This window comes from Jatropha curcas, chromosome 9, assembly GCF_041381405.1.
Source record: "Jatropha curcas cultivar XTBG-Jc1 chromosome 9, XTBG_Jcur_1.0, whole genome shotgun sequence".
NCBI lineage: Eukaryota > Viridiplantae > Streptophyta > Magnoliopsida > Malpighiales > Euphorbiaceae > Jatropha > Jatropha curcas.
Window position 1 is genome coordinate 8349831 of NC_143159.1, and position 20280 is coordinate 8370110.

A 20280-nucleotide genomic window follows, 5' to 3' on the forward strand; every position below is an offset into this window, starting at 1 on the left:
GGTACATCAAGGGTACACTGGCTTATGGTTTGCATCTAAGGTCCTCCTCCTTACACTCTCTTATTGCATACACTGATGCTGATTGGGCCGGCTGCCCAGACACTAGACGTTCAACATCCGGATATTGTGTTTTCCTCGGAGACAACTTACTCTCATGGTCCTCCAAAAGACAGCCTACTATCTCTAAATCTAGTGCTGAGGCAGAGTACAAGGGGGTTGCCAATGTGGTATCCGAATCTTGTTGGCTTCGTAACTTGTTGCTTGAGCTTCATTTACCACTCGACAAAGCAACACTGGTTCATTGCGATAATATCAGTGCCATATACCTGTCTGGTAATCCCGTTCAACATCAACGAACCAAACATATTGAACTTGATATTCATTTTATTCGTGAGAAAGTTAGTAAAGGGGAAATCCGTGTACGCCATCTTCCATCTCGGTTTCAGATTGCCGACATTTTCACCAAGGGCTTACCCCGTGTCTTATTTGAAGATTTCAGGACTAGCCTTAGCATTCGTCCTCCTAACCCTACGACTGCGGGGGTGTGATAGTAAATATGTAAATATTGACTAAGATATTCTGTTATGATTATTTGCGATTGTATTGTTGATTTATAGTATTAGTTATAAGATTATATAGCCTATAAATATGTATTTGCTTAATGAATAAAGGATGGAAAACAGAATTACTTTCAAAAATAACTAATTTTTCTAATTAATTGATCGTAACAATTCAAGTATCCTATTTGGCAATGAATATAAAAAAAAATGTTTTCAACAATAAAAAACCTATGCAAAAGACTTGTGACGGAAATGAAGGGATTGCTACAATAACTTATGTAATTAATTATGCTCCAAGCTCACTTTCAGCTAGGATTCAGAGTCTTAGAAAAGCATAAAAATTTATGCAAAAGAGTTCTGAAGTAAACCATCCATTAGTGAGTTGTGACGGAAATGCTTACATTTGACAGTAACATCTTTAATAGCACCAGTAATGCTTTCACTCTTTGCTTCCACTTCAGCAACTTCACTTTCTAGTGTTACAATCTCAGATTGCAGCTTCAATATCTCAGTTTTCTTCAATAAGAAAGCCTTTTTCTTAAGTGCAGCAAGTTTTTTCGTCTTTTCTTCTGTTAACTTTCAGGTTCTTGTAGTCCTTAATTTTATCAACTGCTTCCACAAGTTCTTCATATCTGTTGCGAAGCCATTTTACATCTAACAAGCTCAGCATCAGTAATAGCAGAATGCAAGGACTGAAGATGACTTCTTCGAAGATTGATGAATCGCACAGTATTCAAATCCTGAACAGCTTCACAAACCCTCTCCAGTGCAAAAGTAAGCATTTTGCTGCATTTGATAGGATATTCTTGTGCAATGTCGCCATGCTTGTCCATTATGGCACGAAGAACTGGTGCAAACCTTGGATTTATAGAATAAGGACCCACCTGTTCGTAACAGTTATCTGCTGATCTGATTTCATCTGTGCCGGTTAGATCATCAAAAGTACTTGCCATGTCAATAACTGATGTGCCAACACTATTAATGCTCAATCTGTCTGGGCTGTATGCACCTTGTTCCTTAGTACATGATTGAAGTGCAGTGTTTGGAACAAATTCTTGTAAATAAATAATGGAAGGTGCCTCAAGGACATCAGACTTATCCCTGCTAAGTTCATCCAAAGCATCTTCCCTGTCTGGACAACGAGAGGCAAAAATGCCTTCAGCAGAAGATTGATCAGCCCTATATCTGCTCTCTGCAGAGCCAATATGAATTGCAGTAAGAGCAACACATGCATCAATTACACCACTAGAAGTCTCTTCACTGATTACTTCCTTGCTTGCGCCTTCAGGATATTTATCCGAAGAAGTTCTTTCTATTGCACCAATTTTTTGCCTGATGGAATCAGCAATAATTCCGCAAATTCCTTCTTCAGCAACGCTTTCATTGACTGCTCTTCTAGCTTGCTGCTCTAAAAATTCTATTCCAGCCAAGGTGGAGGTAGATTCTGACTAAAAATTGCCGCCATCATTCGCGAGAACAAACTCCCGACTCATATCTAAATTTTCGTCCTCCTCTATTTTCAATTCAAGAAAAGTCATCGGCAAATAAAAAAAATTAAAAAAAAAAAAAAGAAAGAAAGGTGCTTTCTACAGTGTGTTTATTATATGATTTTAAACAATTTGCATTACTTCTATCTGTTATTTATCATCAATTACTTTGTGTTTTGTAAATTTTCCATAACATGAATTAATTATAATTACTTAAGGACATAATATATAACAAATGACAGAATTCAACTTTATCTTATTCCCAAGTTAATTCAACATTCAAATGGGGATATATTTTTGACATATATTCCATATTGTTGGAGTAAAGGAAAATTAGTAAGAACCTTGTCTGGTATCCGAGTTGGTGCATACGTTTCTCTCACACTCAGTAATAGGATGCACTTCATTTACAAGATTCAAGGCAATGGAACAACCACAGTTGTAGATGGATTTATGTTCATCCAGTTGATTTGGAAAGAATGAAAGAAAGCATTCTTTCCAAGAAACACAGCCCATAAATAATACCTCCCAGAAGTTGTTCCTAGTATAAATCATTGGAAAAAAAAAAAGAAGTAAAGAATTTAAATCAATTAAAAAATATAATTTAGATTTGTATGTCATAAATCAAGAAAAGGGGGAGACAAACGTATGAAAATAGCATGTATTTGAGTCATATGTTATTATTATATAAGGGTGCTTTCACTCACTCCAGTATTTATATGTAAGCTGAAGGGATGTAAAAACCAAGACAGAGACATCACCAATTACAGCTTTAAGAACAATGTCTTTCCCGGTCATATAATTCAGCAACCTATCAAAAACTCCATCACTTCTGTAGAAAAAGTGAAAATATGTCACAAAGAAACTCAATAATACAGAGACAAGACTGCAAAGCATCACACTATGAAAAGAAGAAAGGAAACATCACCTTCTGTCCACTGGAAGAATGTAAAGGTCAATAACATTATCAGTTGGAGGAAAGGTATCAAAACTGACAGGCCATACATCTAGCCTAGAAACCATTTCTAATTGAAGCAATTGTTGTAGCTGTTGTGCCACCTCAAACATTTTAGCACCAGCTTTACTTGAAATATGAGCTGCAAGTCTATTCACTGTACCAATATTTTTACAATTGACACAGATGCTGCCTCTGTTAAGAAGAATATATGGATTATATAAATAGAATTACATCAGCAATGCTAAATATCAAAAGCTACAATTCACAAGTCTTTCTCTACGAAAACTGAAAGAAGGAAAGAGAATAACTGACTTACATCGAGGTAGGATCCTTAAATGGTGTTGCAATAACATTAAAATCTTGATTTATGATGTTTGATGGTTCACCTGTACCTCCCACTAGGTTGTTAAAATTAGCATGCTTGTGTTTCATTTTCTTGCAATTTCTCTCATTCTTTGAGCTAATAAATTTCCTCTGCCTTCCACATTTTGTGCAAAAGGCCATATCTTTCTCCTGATTTAATAAGGAACAAGCACAAATTGCCTCAGTAGGTTGGTTGTCCTGATGTGGCCCATGCAACGGCAAGGCTTGCTCTTTTGAAATCAATTTTCTTGGTCCTCTAGGTTTTCTGGAGGGCTTATTCTTCTCCAAATTTGAACTATTTTTATCTGGTTGGATATCCTTCAAGCGTTGACTTCTCCTTAGTTGGACAAAGGGAAGCATTTTGGAAGCAGTTCTTTGTGCAACTGTAGCTAGATAAAGCTTAAGTCAAGACTGCAACTTCTAGTATCCTGACACTTGTTCACTAACTAACTAACTAACTAACTAACTAACATACTACACATGTATAAATTGATTGAAAGCCATGAATGTACCTAACTGAGAAATCACTTACAAATATAAGTTGTGGGAGAGGTTGTTGGCCTCACTGGCTGCAAGAGAATACAAAGAAAAAGTTAACGTAATACACTAAGCAAGCACGGACCAATTAAACACTGTAGGAACAGCTTCCTATCATAAAATGTCACTATAGAAGAGGATAAGGAAGAGAGAAACTCCTTCCCAGGGCAAAGAGAGGGTAATATCTTCATCAGTCTAGAGAAAATAATGCCTTCAAGACAAACAAGAACAAGAACTAACATGTGGATATCTATAGTTACAAATTTTAGAAACTGCAAAGTATGTGACTCCAAGCCCTAAATCTTGCTCAACAAAAATGGTTATTCCAAGCGCTAAGTCTATAAATTCTTCCAAGAAAATGGGACTTTCTTTGACGATAGAAGTTCCAAAAAAGAGGATTTTTTAACATCTCTCAAGAGGTAACCACACTACAAAAGCAACCTGCATTTAGGTGGTATTCTTCTTTGTTTTGTTTACATAACTGGACAACATATATATTTTGAGAAGGAAAGATGCTTTTTGGCACACAAATATAGCTACCCTTAACTAAAGCATCGCTAAAATGGTGATATTTGAAGAGAATCTTAAGGAAGCTCGAGGACTTACATGGAAACAACTTATACACGGATCTAAGGTTGTTTAAGATCTATTACATAGTTTCCAAAATTTTATTTGAAGCTGCATAAGACCCTTTTGCTCACAGTTCCACCCACAAAAAATCTAAAAATAATTTTTTTTCAGCATTCTCAAAATAATAATAATAATAATAATAATAATAACAATTTTGTTCTACTTTACCTTTTCATTTGGGATCAAATCTGGAGCATTATGCTACAGCTGCTTTCATTTTCTTCTTCAGTTCCTCAGCAAACACACAAACTCTTCTAGCCCTGATTGATTCCCGAGAAAATGAGTTATTAACTCAACAGAAAATTTTCTCACGGATTTCTTTAAAATCCGAGGGGAAAAAGACTCCAAACCTTTCCCTATTTTACACTAGTTTCCAAGAAACCAGACAAAGAAAAGCTATAAAAACGTTAACTTGGCAGCAACAAACTACATAATGTGCCGTGAAAACCCATCAACCGTCAAGCACTTGTTAACTACAAAATAATTTAAATGACAAAAAGAAACTGAGAGAAACATCAACTTGAATGGTTAAAACATTCAAATCATTCGGCTTTAATGGGTCTAAATTATACTGTCACTACTGTTCAGACACCACACCCAGTAGGGCAGTAGCAATTTTCTGGTCGTGCATCTCTCTGTTTTCTTGATTGCCTTCTACTTGCATATCGAAAGCGAAAGGGCAGTACTTTTTTAGTTTTTGTTTTTTTTTTTACACCGCCCTTCCAGCTTGTTTCCAATTTAGGAAGTGCCAGGTCAGCTATGAAAATTTGCTGGACCCACCAAGATTTGAATTTTGAACACTACAGTACACTTACATAAGATCGATCATTAGAATAGTTCTTTCTTTTCTCTTTATCCATTGAATAGTTCATGGCTCTTGTTCTTAATGAAATCTGATGAGATGTTAGTAAAGGGCTTAAACTCAATGGACTTGAACAAGTTACTAGGAAAAAAGAATACAAACTGGAATATACTTCAAACCAAACAGATAGACTTAAACAGGTGAAAATTGAAAAACCAAACGAAACAAAATGATTTCATTTCTCATCAGGTATCCTTCAAGAACATCTCAAAACTATCCCCATCATTTTATAAACTGTCTTGAAAAAGAAAACCAACTTGAAGAACCAAAAAAAAAAAAAAATGACAAAAGACTAACAATTTACAAAAGGAGCAACTTTTATTTTCTTCGCAAAATCAGATTGTAATCTCTTTCATGCATTCAAATTTCTCTGCTTGTCCCACTGCTGAAATGGCTACTCGGAGACACCCATGACCCTTCATTGGTATCCGGACCGTCAGGATTTGTTGCTTGGCCTATAAGAATATTAACGGCTTCTCTAACTTTTGGCCTAAACTGCGGATGTGGATGCACACAATCAATTCCTACACCTAGCAACCTTTCCATCTCCAGTTCATCAAACTTCCCTTCTAATTTTGAATCAGCAGCCTGAAGAAGTTTTCCTTGGTATAATAACCTCCGTACCCAATCAACAAGCATAGTACCATCATCTTCAATAGGCTTTTTTCCTGTGGCAACCTCTAGCACAACCACACCAAAGCTGTAAACATCAGTTTTAACAGAAGGAATACCAAAATCAAGATATTCAGGAGCACTATATCCCGTTTTTTCAAATGTAACTGGACAATGTTTGTAGATGTATGCTACACCAAAATCTCCAAGTTTGGCATTGAATTTTTCATCAAGAAATATGCCGCTGGTTCTCACATCTCCATGAATTAACACTTCCTCGCATTCTTCGTGTAGATACGAAAGAGCAGAAGCAACTCCAAGAACTATATTTAGCCTATGCTTCCATGAGAGGACAATCGGAGAACTCGTATTATTATGAAGGATTCCGTCAAGATTGCCATTACGTAAGTATTCATAGACAAAGACTAATTCTTCTTCCTCATAGCACCACCCTCGAAGCTGAACCAAGTTATTGTGTCTTAAGTAATAGGCCATTGTTGCAAACTTAGAAATGGATTGGTGGCGAAACCAATCTGCAAGTTGGAACCTCTTAACTGCAAAAGTTCCTAGATCTCGAAAAAACCCCCTATACATTGTAGCTGAACCTCCTTCTCTAATAATTTTATCAGGAGAAAACCCCACTGTAGCTATCATTATGTCTTCAATTGAAAATCTTTTTAGTCCTCGTTGCGCTATGGGAATTTGATCTTCTTGATTTCTTTTGCCAAGATTACACTTCTTTTGCCTTATTACAAAGTAAATGACAGTTATGGCGAATGCATATGCAACTAAACAAGCCATAGCCAACACCAAAGTCTCTGCTGTTCTATCATGAAAAACAATTGGGTCATCATTATTATTTGGAGCCTCCGCAGAATCCACGAAACAAACATATTCTTCAGTTGTATTCAAAGTAGTATTGAATCGCCAATAATCAATTACATGAACAGCAGAGCCTTCCCCATTAGAAGCAGAGAAACCAACATGCATAAACTCCTTAAAGTACTCAGAAAGATCAACTTTAGACACAATAATAGGCTTTGGAGGCTTAATTTTCAAGTAATTAACCCAAACCTGAATCAACTTATCAGAATCTATGTACTCAATCCAAGAATTGATCTTTCTCCCACTTCTAAGATCAATCCCTTCTGATACAACATCAACAGAAGCAAAAGATACAACTGTATTATTGACATCAATTCCAATATGATTATTGTTGATATCAAAAAGGGAACGATCATGACTTGTATCAAATTCAACAGCAAAGAATGAATCTTTTGGATTTAAGGCCCTTCCTGCGGGAAGACCCATGTACCCATTATAGAGGCTAAAAGATTTGGGATTAGAAGTGATCAAGAATGCTATACCGTCACCAAAAGAGCATGTTGGAGATGGGATTATGGAGAAGGAGAATTGGATGGAGAAAGATGCAATCTTTTTGGTTTTTGGATCAACAAACCTAATTGGATATCGATAGAGAGCTCTTCCAACCCCAGAATTAGAAGAAGAGTTAGAGACAGAGCAATTCTGTTCTTGAGTGAGAGTAATGGAATTGTTTCTAAACCTAGCATCTCCATAGAGAGTGATACTCTTTGCAGGCGAGAAAGGAACGGAAAGCGAGAGAAAAATGAAGTTGAAAAAGAGAAAGAAATGGAACCATAACAGCAGAGTAGTTGTAAATTCCATTGTAAAGAAAGGAAAACGAAGAATCTTGGTTGCTGACAGGGGTGGTTCTTGAGAGAGAAAATAGGTGTTTAGGAGAGATTTCTACGAAGAAGAAGAACCCAGGATGGACTTTCTTGTTTATTTGAAGAAGAAGGGTAGGGGTGGGGGTGGGGGGGGGGGGGGAGAGAGAGAGAGAGAGAGAGGGAAAAATTGGAGGGAAAAGAACCAGTTTGTTACTGAAATGGAGGAGGAGGAGAGATTGGGCCTGCTTTTTTAGTCACTGGGCCTAGAAGTCTGCACCTTTTCAATACAAGGGAAGTTGTAGACTTCTTGTTGTAGTTGGTGAGCAGATGAAACTTTAGATTTGAGAATCGATGAAATATATACCTTTAGTACGACGTCATTTTGAGTCACAATATTCACCCACTTGCAACGACATCGTTTACAGGTCTCCCAGTTCTTACCTTTTAGCTTCTAAAACGCCTTACCCGAACCGGTGAAAGCGGAGATAGAAAAGAAGCTTTCTTTCTCTAGCAATGGAAGCCAATCTCTGTGCATTTCTAGGCCTTCCATCTCCAGACTCTTGTAATCCATCCCACTCAATAATCCAAAATGACTTCACCAATCTCTTCACTCACCTCTCCTCTCCCTTTTCCACCCAAACCCCACAAAAAACCACAAAAAACCACAACAAACCCATCGCCAAATCCCTTCAATTTGCTTCCAATTCTCTCTCCTCAAACCGCAAAACAACATCGGATTTCTCCAAATGGCTCAAACCCACTTTAAGGAACAGCCCCAAAGTCCAAACCCTCATGAAGAACCTCTCTGTCTTTGAACGAGCACTAATAGGAGCTGGAGGTGGTGGCATAGCCGGTGCATTTACTTATGTGTGCCTGCACCCGCTTGATACAATCAAAACAAAGTTGCAAACAGAGGGTGCATCTCAGGTTTATAGCAGCACATTTGATGCTATAGTCAAAACATTTCAAGAAAAAGGGATTTCAGGGTTTTATAGTGGTGTATCTGCAGTCATTGTGGGTTCTACGGCATCATCAGCTGTGTATTTTGGGACTTGTGAATTTGGGAAATCAATTTTATCCAAATTAGAGAGATACCCATCTGTGCTTATCCCTCCTACTGCTGGTGCCATGGGAAATATTGTATCTTCAGCTATTATGGTACCAAAAGAATTGATAACTCAAAGAATGCAAGCTGGTGCTAAAGGCAGGTCATGGCAAGTATTGTTGAAAATATTAGAAAAAGATGGTATCTTGGGTCTATATGCAGGGTACTCTGCTACTTTGTTAAGAAATTTACCTGCTGGTGTACTAAGTTATTCTTCATTTGAGTATTTAAAGGCGGCAGTATTAAGTAAGACTAAAAAGAGTCATTTGGAGCCTATTGAGAGTGTATGTTGTGGGGCATTAGCTGGGGCAATTTCAGCATCAATAACAACACCACTTGATGTGGTTAAGACAAGATTGATGACACAGGTGAATAAGGAAGTGGTGGATAAGGTTGCAGCTGCAATGTATGGCGGGGTTTCTGCAACTGTTAAGCAGATTTTGAAGGAGGAAGGCTGGGTTGGATTTACTAGAGGAATGGGTCCAAGAGTGGTTCATAGTGCATGCTTTTCTGCTTTGGGGTACTTTGCATTTGAGACAGCTAGACTTACTATTTTGCATCAGTATTTGAAGCACAAAGAGTTGCGTGAATTGGATGTTGCTCCTGCTTGATTAATGGCTATAAATCGAGTATTATGTGCTATTATTGGTGATAATTCTTATCCTTTCTATTATGGCTTTGTTTTTCTTAAAGTAAGTTATATATCATTCTTTCTTTATTGTACGCATTTTGAATAAAGAAACTTAGACATATATTAGCTTTTCCTTTCACAGAAAGGTACAAAAACAATAGCTTTCAATAGTACACTGAGTTTTGGTTTTGCTATCGTTTCTTTTACAGTTGCAAAAGTTAAAAATAGAAATAAAACAGCAAGCTAAGCAACAATGATTCAGTTTTGGCTTGATTAATTGCTCTAGGCTATTTTTTTGGGCCGATACATACAATTTAGTTGAGTATTTTCTACAAGAGTCCTTATGTAACTGAATCTTATTGCAGCGACAAGTTGTCTACATCTGAAGACACATTTGACATGGTTATCTCAAATTTCAAAATAGCTTGCTTTAGATCAGTTAGTTTGACATTTTTTGAGGAGCCTTTTATTTCCTTTCTTCCTTTGTTTTGAATGTTGTTGATCAACTTAGATAGGACTGTCCCTTTAGACAGGTTTGTTTTGGAGGATTTTTTTTTCTCTTTTTTTTGCCTTTTCTTTTTTTCTCTCTCTTTGATGCTCTTGTATACCCTTCTCTGAACAAAAACATCTAATATGAAATGGCTTTATATGTGCTTCAAATCACCCATGAATGCGGTTTGTAGTGCTTCTGCTGTATCTAGGGGACAAAGTCCAAGTGCCCAAGGCATCCCATCTTGTAGGACCTATGGAGATGTGGTTTGAACCTGTTGTGACCTCCTAAGCGACTGTGGAATAACCTTACCTTTGTGCTGAGACTTTGAGGAGATGGAACAAATTTTGGTTTTTCCTATTATTTTATATAGATGGTGAAGGCTGTAGTACATCTGCACCCAAACAATTGACTACTGGCGAAAAAAGTTCCCAGTTTTTGTATTTGTATTCTGTGTGAGTTCTTGAAATTGATAGCTTCCTTCTTCTCTAGTATTGTTCTGTTATAGGTAATTAGCATGACATAAAAAATGAGTGCTTCCAGGTAATGGAGGATAAATTGAATCCAGAAAGGTGTGCGTGTAGTTTTGTAGGGTTTAAAGCAAGGAGCTCAACTTGGCAATCAATAATGGGGTAGTGTGTCTAGAATAAAAATTCGTAGTATGCAGACATTGGGTAGAAAAGGCTACCATCATAGTAGTTTGAGCACAGATTGATCTACTCTTAGTGGTTTGCTGTCTGTAAGGATACTAATGTGGGAGAATATCTGAGTTGACATTTACCTTTGTTGTTTTCAAGATGAGTGTGAATTACTTGTCAATGGATAATTGATTCTACAATTGTTACAGTTCAACCCAATTCAAATTCTATTGCAATTCATGCGCATACTTTGGATACTGGAAACCTATCCAAATCTAGAAGGTTTTAATACTAGAAACCTATCCAAATCAAGGACTTAGAAACCAGCCAATTTGTTTTGAAGAATGGTTGTGGTTCTGATGTTAGATAATGATATGATTATTACTAACAAAAAATTTTTCCTGTTCTTCTCCCTTTTTGAAAACTAGTGCACGATAAGGTAAAAGAATATGTGAAGCAAGAAGATCGAATTTAAGAAGTGAGGAGGGAAATGTTTTTGTCAATGCTAAAGGTGTGTTATGCATTTGATGCAATAATGATACCTTGCTCTTGCACAATATAAAATAGTCTATGAAGTGAATGTATGCTTGTCACTGAATATTTGATGTCTGTAACTGACTATGTTTGAAGAAAAATAAAAATTTTGCTTGTGTACACAGATCTGTTCTTAACATGAGAGCATGTCCATAGCTGCTGGTATGGTGACTTGTATTAATTGTATCTATTACTGCATTTCATTGCCTGCTTTGGATGAAATTCTCTTTATTCAACTTCACTGTCCAATGTTAATTAGTCCATAAATCTCTCTATAAGCCAATATATATTTTAGTTGGGGAAAGCTGGTTGCGACCATTTTATTTGGCCTTACAGACCAAGGATATTATCCAGGCCAGGTTACTGTTACAACCAGTGGCCACTCAAATGGGTGAAATTTTTAAATTAGATCATGCTACTTTGAAATCTAATGGTGTTTTTGTCCATTTGGGTTTGATTGTGTCAACTTAAAGATCCATATTTGTTTAATTTGTGGAACGTGATAGAAAGTGAAAGAAAATGAATTACAGACGAGAGGGAGAAGAATTAGAAGAGAAAGGAAGAGAGAAGAGAAGATGAGAGACAGAAGAAAGAAATTGTACTGTATTGTATTTTGTAAAAGTTACACAGAAGGGCATTTGGCCCAACGGTAGAGGGGCTCAAACTAGCAAACAGAGTTTGAAACTGGGGCTCTATGATGCAGGGAAATTTCTAGCTATGAGCATTTCCCTATTTCTGTTTTTGTATAAAATATCATTTTCCGTGTAAAATTATATTTCAAATGTTGTTCCACGTTTCCCTAACATAGCTTGGGGCCTATAGCCTGGGGCTTGGGGCCTATAGCCTGGGGCCTGGGGCTAGTGCAACGCCTACAGGTTGAGCAATATAATTAGAAAGCAGTGATAGATTCTATACAATTGCCATTCTCTAAAATAATATGGAAATGAGGGGGTGGATGACCATATAATGCATGAAAGGGCACATATTTATGCTGGAAAGGAATGTAGCGACGATATACGCACCACCACACAGCAAGGGATAGCTACTTACTCCAGTAAGAAAGAAGGCTTTTGAAAAGTCACGTATCTGACATACTCTCTACACATTTGTTCAATCTTTCTATTTGTGGATGCTAAGCAGTTGAGAGATTGTTGTGGCTAATACCCAAGCTTCTAAAAGGTCTGCCAAAATACTTATTACCGGTAAATATTTTATTCACAGTAGAAGGATTTGTCAAAGTTGTAAAAATACCCAAGTTCAAGCCTTTTCTTTTATATATATACTTTTGAAAAATTATTTTATTGTGTCTCTGTATTTTACCGAATTAATTAATCTATATTGTTTGCATATTTGTACTTTTAAACTGAAAATATACAAATTAAAATATTAATAAAAGCATAAAACAGAGTACCAAAGGTAAAAGATAAAGATAAATACAATGATAAAATAGTGCTTTCTCGTGATTTTAACATTTCATCCACTTGTTTATCTATTTCATTTTTTGGAAGTGACGGTATAAGTACGGTATGAGGTTAATTAAAATGTATCGCATTCAAGAACCACACATCTTTGTCAAAACAATAAATGAAAAAATAGACAAGCTCTCTCCATGCAAGAAAGACATGTTTAAGTTGACCCCACGACCAAATGTAATGAAGGAAGCGGAGGTAGTCTCCAATGGCTTATCTTCTTCAAGGGAAGTTTCCACCATCTTAGGAATAGTAAGCAAACAGCCTTTGGCCCAGTACAAAGCATGGCCTATCGCATTATAGCACACCAAACTCAAAAATTAATGCTTTCAAAAATATGTAGAAGGGCTTGTAGTTCTGATAGTCAATATTTGCTGTGGCCAAATTATATCCATTCACCTAGATCCACAAAACAGTAGCACTTAATTACATTGACCATTGTTAACATACTTAATTAATTAGCAAAAACTGGAAATTTTTGTAAAAAAATATCAAATTTGAATCTTGTAAGAAGAATGTAGATATTTTTCTATCGCGAAAAACTTACTTTTTTTTTCAATGTATTGGTCCAACCATATATCAAATCAATTAATTTATATTTCTATTTCTGATGAGAGTATTTCTGACTATTTTCTAAGAAAAAATGGACAGAATAAAAAAATTATTCATTGATTAGTTTGGTGATGGAGTGAACCATACACCACCGAGTGCAGGTAATTCCTTCGTTAACAAATACAATGAGACCGACAAAAGTCACTATCTCCTCTAAAATAGGTTTATGTTTAGTTTTCAAAATATTAATAAATTTAAATATTTATATTTCTCCCTTTTAGGTATAAATCATGCATTCCTGACCGGAAATATTGGAATGCAAGATTGATTAATATAGGGCAGAACATTTGATCAATTTGGTTCAAAGTAAATCAAATCAATATAAATTGAATAAATAATATTTTTTTCTAAATGAAAATTAAACAAAATCAATTAGACCGGTCAATTAGATTCACTTTAATTGATTTATAGAGTTTTTCTTTTTCTTTTTTTTTTCTGAATAAGAGTTTTTCTAGTTAATCAAAGTCATTTTAACTGAAAATATTTAAAAATTTTTCCTGTTAAAATTAAAAATTAAATTAAATTAATCTGATCTGATTTGATTGGATCATTTAAATTGAAGACTACTCGACCCTACGAGAAAACTTACTTAAATTTGGTTCATGTCTCCACCTATGGATCAAATCAATGAAATTTAGTATTTTTACTAAAATGAGAGTATTTCTGATTATATATTTGAGAAAAAAAAAGAATAAAATCGAAATAAAAAAAAAAAAAGGAAAAAGGAAAAACTCTTAGGTTACATCAATGTATATAAAATATATATTTTAACATTGAGTAGGCTAGAAAAGAGAAATTCCTCCCGAATAAAATATTGATCCCAATGGTCCTGTAGTTTGGACTTTAGGGATTGGACACTCCGTCCAAAATCAAAGGGAAAATTCTATGCCAATTGCTGTTTCATTAGTGCTATTCTCCCCTACAGTTGCTCAATTTTGACATTTTCAATCCCACATGTTAAAAGCGCTTACTCCTTTAGTATCGGCATTATTGACATTGTCATAGGATATACTTTTCTCCTTTTTGGTTTTTTTTTTTTTTCATCTCTTTCTCTTTTTCTTTTTATTTCACACACCTTTGAAGCTTATTCGGTAAAATTAACTATTTTTGTAATTGTTAGCTATTCTAACAGCATTTAACTATTTAAGCAATTAGTAACTCTTTAAGTAACTTTCAATAAAACGTTAAAAGCTAAAAGTTACTAATCAAAATATTAAAAATTACTTAAAAACTGTTTTTGAAATAATTCGAACAATGGCCGTTCTATATCCAAAAGGGGATTGGATGGCCAACGGAGCCCGAGCTCGTACAATTCTCGACAAATTAAGATTGTGTTAGACAACAGCTTTTCAAGTAGATTTTAGCGACACTAAACGCTATTTTTTATACTGTTCGGCAACATAACATTTGAATTAATTTTTAGAGATTAATATAACGTTTTATCAAAAATTAATTCATGTAACATTTAACTTTTATTATTTTATAAAAACTACTCAATCAGCTAGACGCTGTTAAAACAACTAATAATTACTAAAACAGCTAATTTTAACTAAATTTGAAAATACATTTCACTTCCTCTCATCCAATTCTCTGTTGATTCTATATCTCTTTTCTCAGCATTTCAAATTTCACATCAACTAAGCAATCTTAGCATCTAGCTTGCTTTATTTTTGTTCATGTTTGCTGAAAAAGATGATTACTTTTATAAAATCACAGGGAGCCATTCTTTTTTCTTTTCAAATAAATAAAATTTTGTTGTCTCTTTAACTTTCCATCTACATCATTAGCTCATTACTCCACTAACTATAATTTAAGATAATCAAATTATCATTTGCAACAATCATAGTGAATCAATATGAAGGATTATAATAATCATAAACCTAAAGTTTAATCTGATTGATAAAAGTGACTTACTCGTTTTTATTTATTAATTCAGAAACAAGATTTTGTTTTTTTCCATTGCACCTACATTTTTTTTTTTTTTTTGCAAACTATTTATATACAAATAATAAAATCTCCTATTGAACAAAATATCTATACAAAAAGCGTTATCTAGCTACGGGATAATTACAATTATTTTGTCTATATATTGGAAATTAAGTTTTATGGAATGTAAATTAAGCTCCAATAAAAGTTATGAATTTTTAAATTTTTTTTATTCGTTAAGAGCTCCCATAACACTAGGTAACCCTCACGTTTGCTCATCATCAAGAGTTTGAGAGGACTTGAACCAAATCACATTTGATTTGTTGAATTATTAAATATTTATAGAATAAAATTAAATGATTTGAATTTTATTACTAATTAAAAAGATAATAAAATCAATGTTTTAATACTTAGTAGAGGTATCTATTTTTTATTTTATTACTTGCATAAGGTATCCAGTCTTAGTCTTATGGCCGTTTGAACGGTTCACAATAAACTTAATTAATTCGATTAATCCCATCTTGCCTTGAAAGCAAAAGGACTAACACGGACTAACTTAGATGATTAAACTCATGACCTAAGTCAGGGTAATCAATCTCAAAAATGTTCTTTGATTATAGTTGTCTTTTCATTTATTTTTTTTCAAAGTTGTCTTTTTATTTATTTATTTCCTCAATTAAACAAATCTGATAAATTCATAAATGTTTAAATTATATCACGCAAATTCTAATTGACGATGAAAGAATAACATTCAAAAATCTAAAGATCAAAGCAAAAAATAAGAAAATAACAAAGAATAAAAACAAACCATCCATAATGTCAAATGATTGTATAAATTTCATTAGAGAAGTTGAATGGTCAATTCTAACACTTACAACTTAAAAACCAAAAAAAAAAAAAAAAAAAAAAAGAATTTCTTTCTTTTCCTTGTGTTTGATGTTAATATCAACAAAATCCTAATTCATGTCTTCCTAAAATTATCAAAATTAACTTCTTTTTCTTTTTTTCACTATTCCAATTGCAAATCTAACAGGGCATGATATGAGTAGTTTTAGTCTCATAACTCACCACCATCCCATTTCCACCATTTTTGTACCTATTTCTCATTACCTTAATCAATTCTCCGCACATCCTTCTCACAGTCCCATCTCCTTCGCTTTGCATCACCAACAATAACTTCGTCAATCCATTGCTGCCCATAACCTTCTCCTGCACCCTCTCGTCCCGGAACGTACAGCATAAACTCCACAACACCAATACGGCATCCTCCGTCGCCGTTTTTGTCACCTTCATTAATCTCTCTACAATACACCCTGCGCATTTCGCGTCCTCGCTTATCGCTGCCCGACCTTCTGTGCATGTTGAAATGATTGATAATAGCTTTAGGCACTTCTCAATCAGTGAAATGGCTGCGTTTTTGTTGGAGAGGGTGTTTGAGAGGAGCTGAACGAGTCCGAGCTGGACGATTTGGGTTTTGATCGAGCGAGTTATGGTTAGAGAGATCAAAAGAGACAAAACGGTGTCGTGTAAAGCCGGTAGATCGGTTTCTGATTTGAGGAGATGGAGAAGAACCGGGATGAGGTTTTGTGTTTCAGCAATGAACCGTTTCGATTCATTGTTGAGTGAAATTGAACCCAAAACTCTAATGGATTGGATTTTCGAATTTGAATTTCCATTTTTGATAACAGAGAGAAACGAAGACAAGCAATTCTGATTTTGAAGGAATAATCTGTGCACTTTCTCTTTGATTCCATTTTGAACCAAAATTAAGTCCAAAACCCTAATAATCAACTCCAAAACCTGAATTTCTACTCCTTCTCTGCTTAAAACAATAACAATTGCATCAATAAAACCATCAAATCTCACCAAAAATCTACTATTCTCCTCTGAATAATTCAAGAACTCCACAATCTTCACCAGCGATTCCACTCTTTCACGCTTAATTTCCTCAATCCAAATCCCAACTTGCTGGTCGGAGATCGTCGCAGCAGCCGGAGAGTTTTCGGAATCAGGCCGGCGAGTAGAAGATTGATTCCAGAGGTTGATAAGGCGGTGGAGAGTGAGATTAGGAACGAAGTCTTTGGTGTCGAGGACCTGCATCGTAGCGGGACAGGTGTCGTGTCCACTATCGAGCCAGTGCTGGATACTGGAGCGATCATATGTGACGCCAGTGCAGAGACTTACCGGAGACTTCATGACGTCTAGAGATATTGGACACCGGAAGAGATTGGGTACGGTAATGTACAGCTCGTTTCTTCCCATCTTTTTATGAAAGAGAGAAGGAGAGAGGGAAAGAAAGAGAAAAACCGAAAAGAGTTTGGGAGAATGGAGAAAGATTGGAGGAGAGAGGGTTTTGTAGGAGAAGAGTCAAAGGGGATGACGTCGTTTTGATGAAATGGTGGTGGGTTAGGTCGTTGGTCAAAGTGTCAAACACGGAGTTTTGTTTTTGTTAAATAAAATATAAAAACGGAAATTAGAAATACTAGTAAAAAATATGAAGGGGAATGGAATAGGATGCAAGCGTGGAACATGGGAAGCACGAGTGGACTTGTGTCCATTTGGTTCGCGTAATTTATGGAGTGTCCCTTTGGGTTGTTCTTTGAATGATGGTCCCCACATTGTAAATAGCCAAAAGGGGTAAAGGCAAAGGAAAGATTTCTTAAAGAGGAGGGAAGAGGAAAAGGAACCAAGAGTGATCTCATGACCGATTCAACACCTTTAGGTCGAGAATTCAATATTCAAAACGAAATAAATATTCATTTGAAGCATTTTATCTTTTAATAAATTAATTTGATATAAATAAAATTTAATTTTAATAGTTGAAAATACTTAAGGTAATATAAAAAATAAAAGAAAGAAGAAAAGGAAAGGAATAGATAGAAATGAGAATTAGGTCATTCAATTGAATACTGAAATTATTAATGAAATTGAGCAAAATAATTTCAGTTTAGTTCCATTTTTTAGTTAGAACCAAAATTTGCCCTCTCGGAAATAAGACGAGAGATAAATTTTGATTAGTTGTCGATTTTTTTTAATTTCTATTTTATACACTATGAATATTAATGATGAGATCCATGGATCAAACACAAATAAATACATAGTAAAATTTTATAAATTAAATTATTTAACAAAATATAATTTTATAAATTAAAAAATTTAATATGTCAATTCTACAATAAGGCGTACCAATAAACTTATCTTATAATAATATTGAAGTGTTAAATTATGTATTTGGACAAACATATTGATAATAAAGCTTGACTATATTATTTGACTGTCTTGCCATGTTTTTAAAATTCACTCAAGCTAAAAGGATGAAAAGTGGTATGAAATGAAATCAACTTGTAGTTTTCAGTCCATTAGGTATTTCTACCTAAGCTATAATATAGATGAATTAAAGTAACTTATTGATTTTTATTTCCCCAAGGAAATTTTAACTTACTGAATTTCAATGGTAATCACCTAAATTTTTTTTTTTCCCCTCAGGAGGGAAGGAAAACATGTTTGCACTGAAAGTAATTGACAAAGAATGTGTCTTTTTTTTATTTATTCTAAAACTAAAAGAAACAATTGATTAATGTTAATCAAACATGTTATATAAGAGTTTTTTTTAATATCACTTAAGCGAGTATGAAAACATATGTATAAAATAAAAAATAAAGAATTACACGGATTAAAAAAAAAGATTATGAACATGTGGTTGGATTAAGGGAAAAGAAACATATTCAAGAGAATTCTGGCAACAGATAAGGGGTTTAAAATAACGCGCAATTCACTGTTAAAAAGGTTTTACTTGAATACCATCCTTAACTTGAGAGACGCTTCTTGTGTAGGGGAAAAAAGAAAAAAAAAAAAAAAAAGAAAAGAAGAGAAGAGAAAGGAAGGGAACACAGGGTCATATACGTAATTGAAAATATATTATTTTTTCTTAAATTCATTCTAATCCATATCGTTTCAGACCTTATATTGCAAGTAATTTTGATAATAAATACTTCAATAGCTTTCCTAATTCAACTTTTTCATTTTTTTAGTAAAACAATAATGACAAGTGCCATAAACTAAACGAGGTCAAAGAAGGCTAAATAGTCCAAATCAGACCATATATATAAATATTTCTTGATCATGATAGGGAGACTTGGAGGCTTGTCTTTGTATTATCATTTTTCTGAAACGTACCCATTAAAATATTAATTAGTGAATTAAGTCTGAGCAGGTATATATTCTCATCCCCATTTTATATTGGCATTATCGATAGAAGTAAGCAATTAATTCTGATTCCATGTTTGAATGTGTTTATGGAAACAAAATTCAACTAATATATATATACGAGTTGGACCAACTGCTATTGAAGCTTCTATTAAAAAAATTAAATTAAATTATCATAAAGATTATTTTACGTAAAATTAACGTCAGTATTTTGCATTTAGATTACATTCATGTGAAATTTTTGAAGATTAACTAATCTTTTGTTGTATTTAAAAAAAAAAATTTCTCTAATTTATTAATTCATAGAACGATATTCACCTTTTATATTTTAGAAATATTTGAAGATAAATTTATGAAATGGACGGAAGTTAATATAACAATTATTAATTATGATTTTCAATTTTAACTAGTCTTAAATCCTTACATCCCTGCCTTCTGCTAAATTTGCAATTTATTATTATTTTTGAGAATTCAAGTAACATTGCATAAATATATTATTTCTCTTTTTATTCATTGCATTCCAAAGTCTTACTTGTAAATCAGGTTCTATTCGGTAATAGAGTTTGGAGTTATGTTTAGTATTTTGATTAATTATCGGGTTCAGTAATATTACATATATTCTAAACCACGCTATATAAATAATTAACCACTAACAGTTAAATATCTAACTGCTAACAGCTAGTGAAATAGTTGAGAGTTATCACAATAGCTAACAGCTACTAGAAATGCTAAAATTGCCAAATACAAGGAATAGAAGAAGGAAAAGAAAAATTGCCCAACAGGACCTCAGAAGTAAAAGAAAAATTGCCAAATAGGGCCTGATAAGGAATAGAAAAAGGAAAAGAAAATTGTTCCAATTTGAACAAAAGAACTGTTAAAATTGCCAAACAAGGCCTCAGAAGGAATAGAAGTAGGAAAAGAAATTGTTTTGGTTTAACAAATGTGGCTTAGAAATGAATCGTGTAAGTCTAT

At 34.2% G+C, this 20280-nt stretch overlaps 4 protein-coding genes across 8 annotated transcripts; 1 reads left to right on the forward strand and 3 right to left on the reverse strand.

Annotated features, from left to right (window-relative positions):
- Positions 1 to 791: 791 nt before the first annotated feature.
- Positions 792 to 5220, reverse strand: LOC105629135 (uncharacterized). 5 transcript variants are annotated; one of them, XM_020677394.3, is made up of 7 exons: positions 4886 to 5220; positions 4704 to 4795; positions 3322 to 3937; positions 2976 to 3197; positions 2755 to 2879; positions 2392 to 2588; positions 792 to 2073 (listed from the first exon to the last, which is right to left on the reverse strand). In XM_020677394.3, exons 3-6 carry the CDS (start codon positions 3726 to 3728, stop codon positions 2464 to 2466), a joined length of 879 nt encoding a protein of 292 aa, XP_020533053.1. In that variant the 5' UTR covers positions 3729 to 3937; positions 4704 to 4795; positions 4886 to 5220; the 3' UTR covers positions 792 to 2073; positions 2392 to 2463. The 5 variants fall into 5 exon arrangements, with proteins under 5 accessions (XP_020533053.1, XP_020533051.1, XP_012066055.1 ...); XM_020677392.3 differs by having other exon boundaries at positions 3322 to 3751; positions 3901 to 3937; positions 4704 to 5220; XM_012210665.4 differs by having other exon boundaries at positions 3322 to 3757; positions 3901 to 3937; positions 4704 to 5220.
- Positions 5221 to 5461: 241 nt separating this feature from the next.
- On the reverse strand, positions 5462 to 7812 carry LOC105629199 (Concanavalin A-like lectin protein kinase family protein). The gene has a single exon (XM_012210742.4). The coding sequence runs from the start codon at positions 7693 to 7695 to the stop codon at positions 5758 to 5760; it is 1938 nt and encodes a 645-aa protein (XP_012066132.1). The 5' UTR covers positions 7696 to 7812; the 3' UTR covers positions 5462 to 5757.
- A 334-nt stretch (positions 7813 to 8146) lies between these two features.
- On the forward strand, positions 8147 to 9627 carry MFL1 (Mitochondrial substrate carrier family protein). The gene has a single exon (XM_020677389.3). It carries the CDS (start codon positions 8211 to 8213, stop codon positions 9411 to 9413), a length of 1203 nt encoding a protein of 400 aa, XP_020533048.1. The 5' UTR covers positions 8147 to 8210; the 3' UTR covers positions 9414 to 9627.
- Positions 9628 to 15916: 6289 nt separating this feature from the next.
- LOC105629133 (U-box domain-containing protein 28) lies at positions 15917 to 17438 on the reverse strand. Its single transcript, XM_012210663.4, has one exon. The coding sequence runs from the start codon at positions 17362 to 17364 to the stop codon at positions 16129 to 16131; it is 1236 nt and encodes a 411-aa protein (XP_012066053.1). The 5' UTR covers positions 17365 to 17438; the 3' UTR covers positions 15917 to 16128.
- Between the last annotated feature and the right edge of the window lie 2842 nt (positions 17439 to 20280).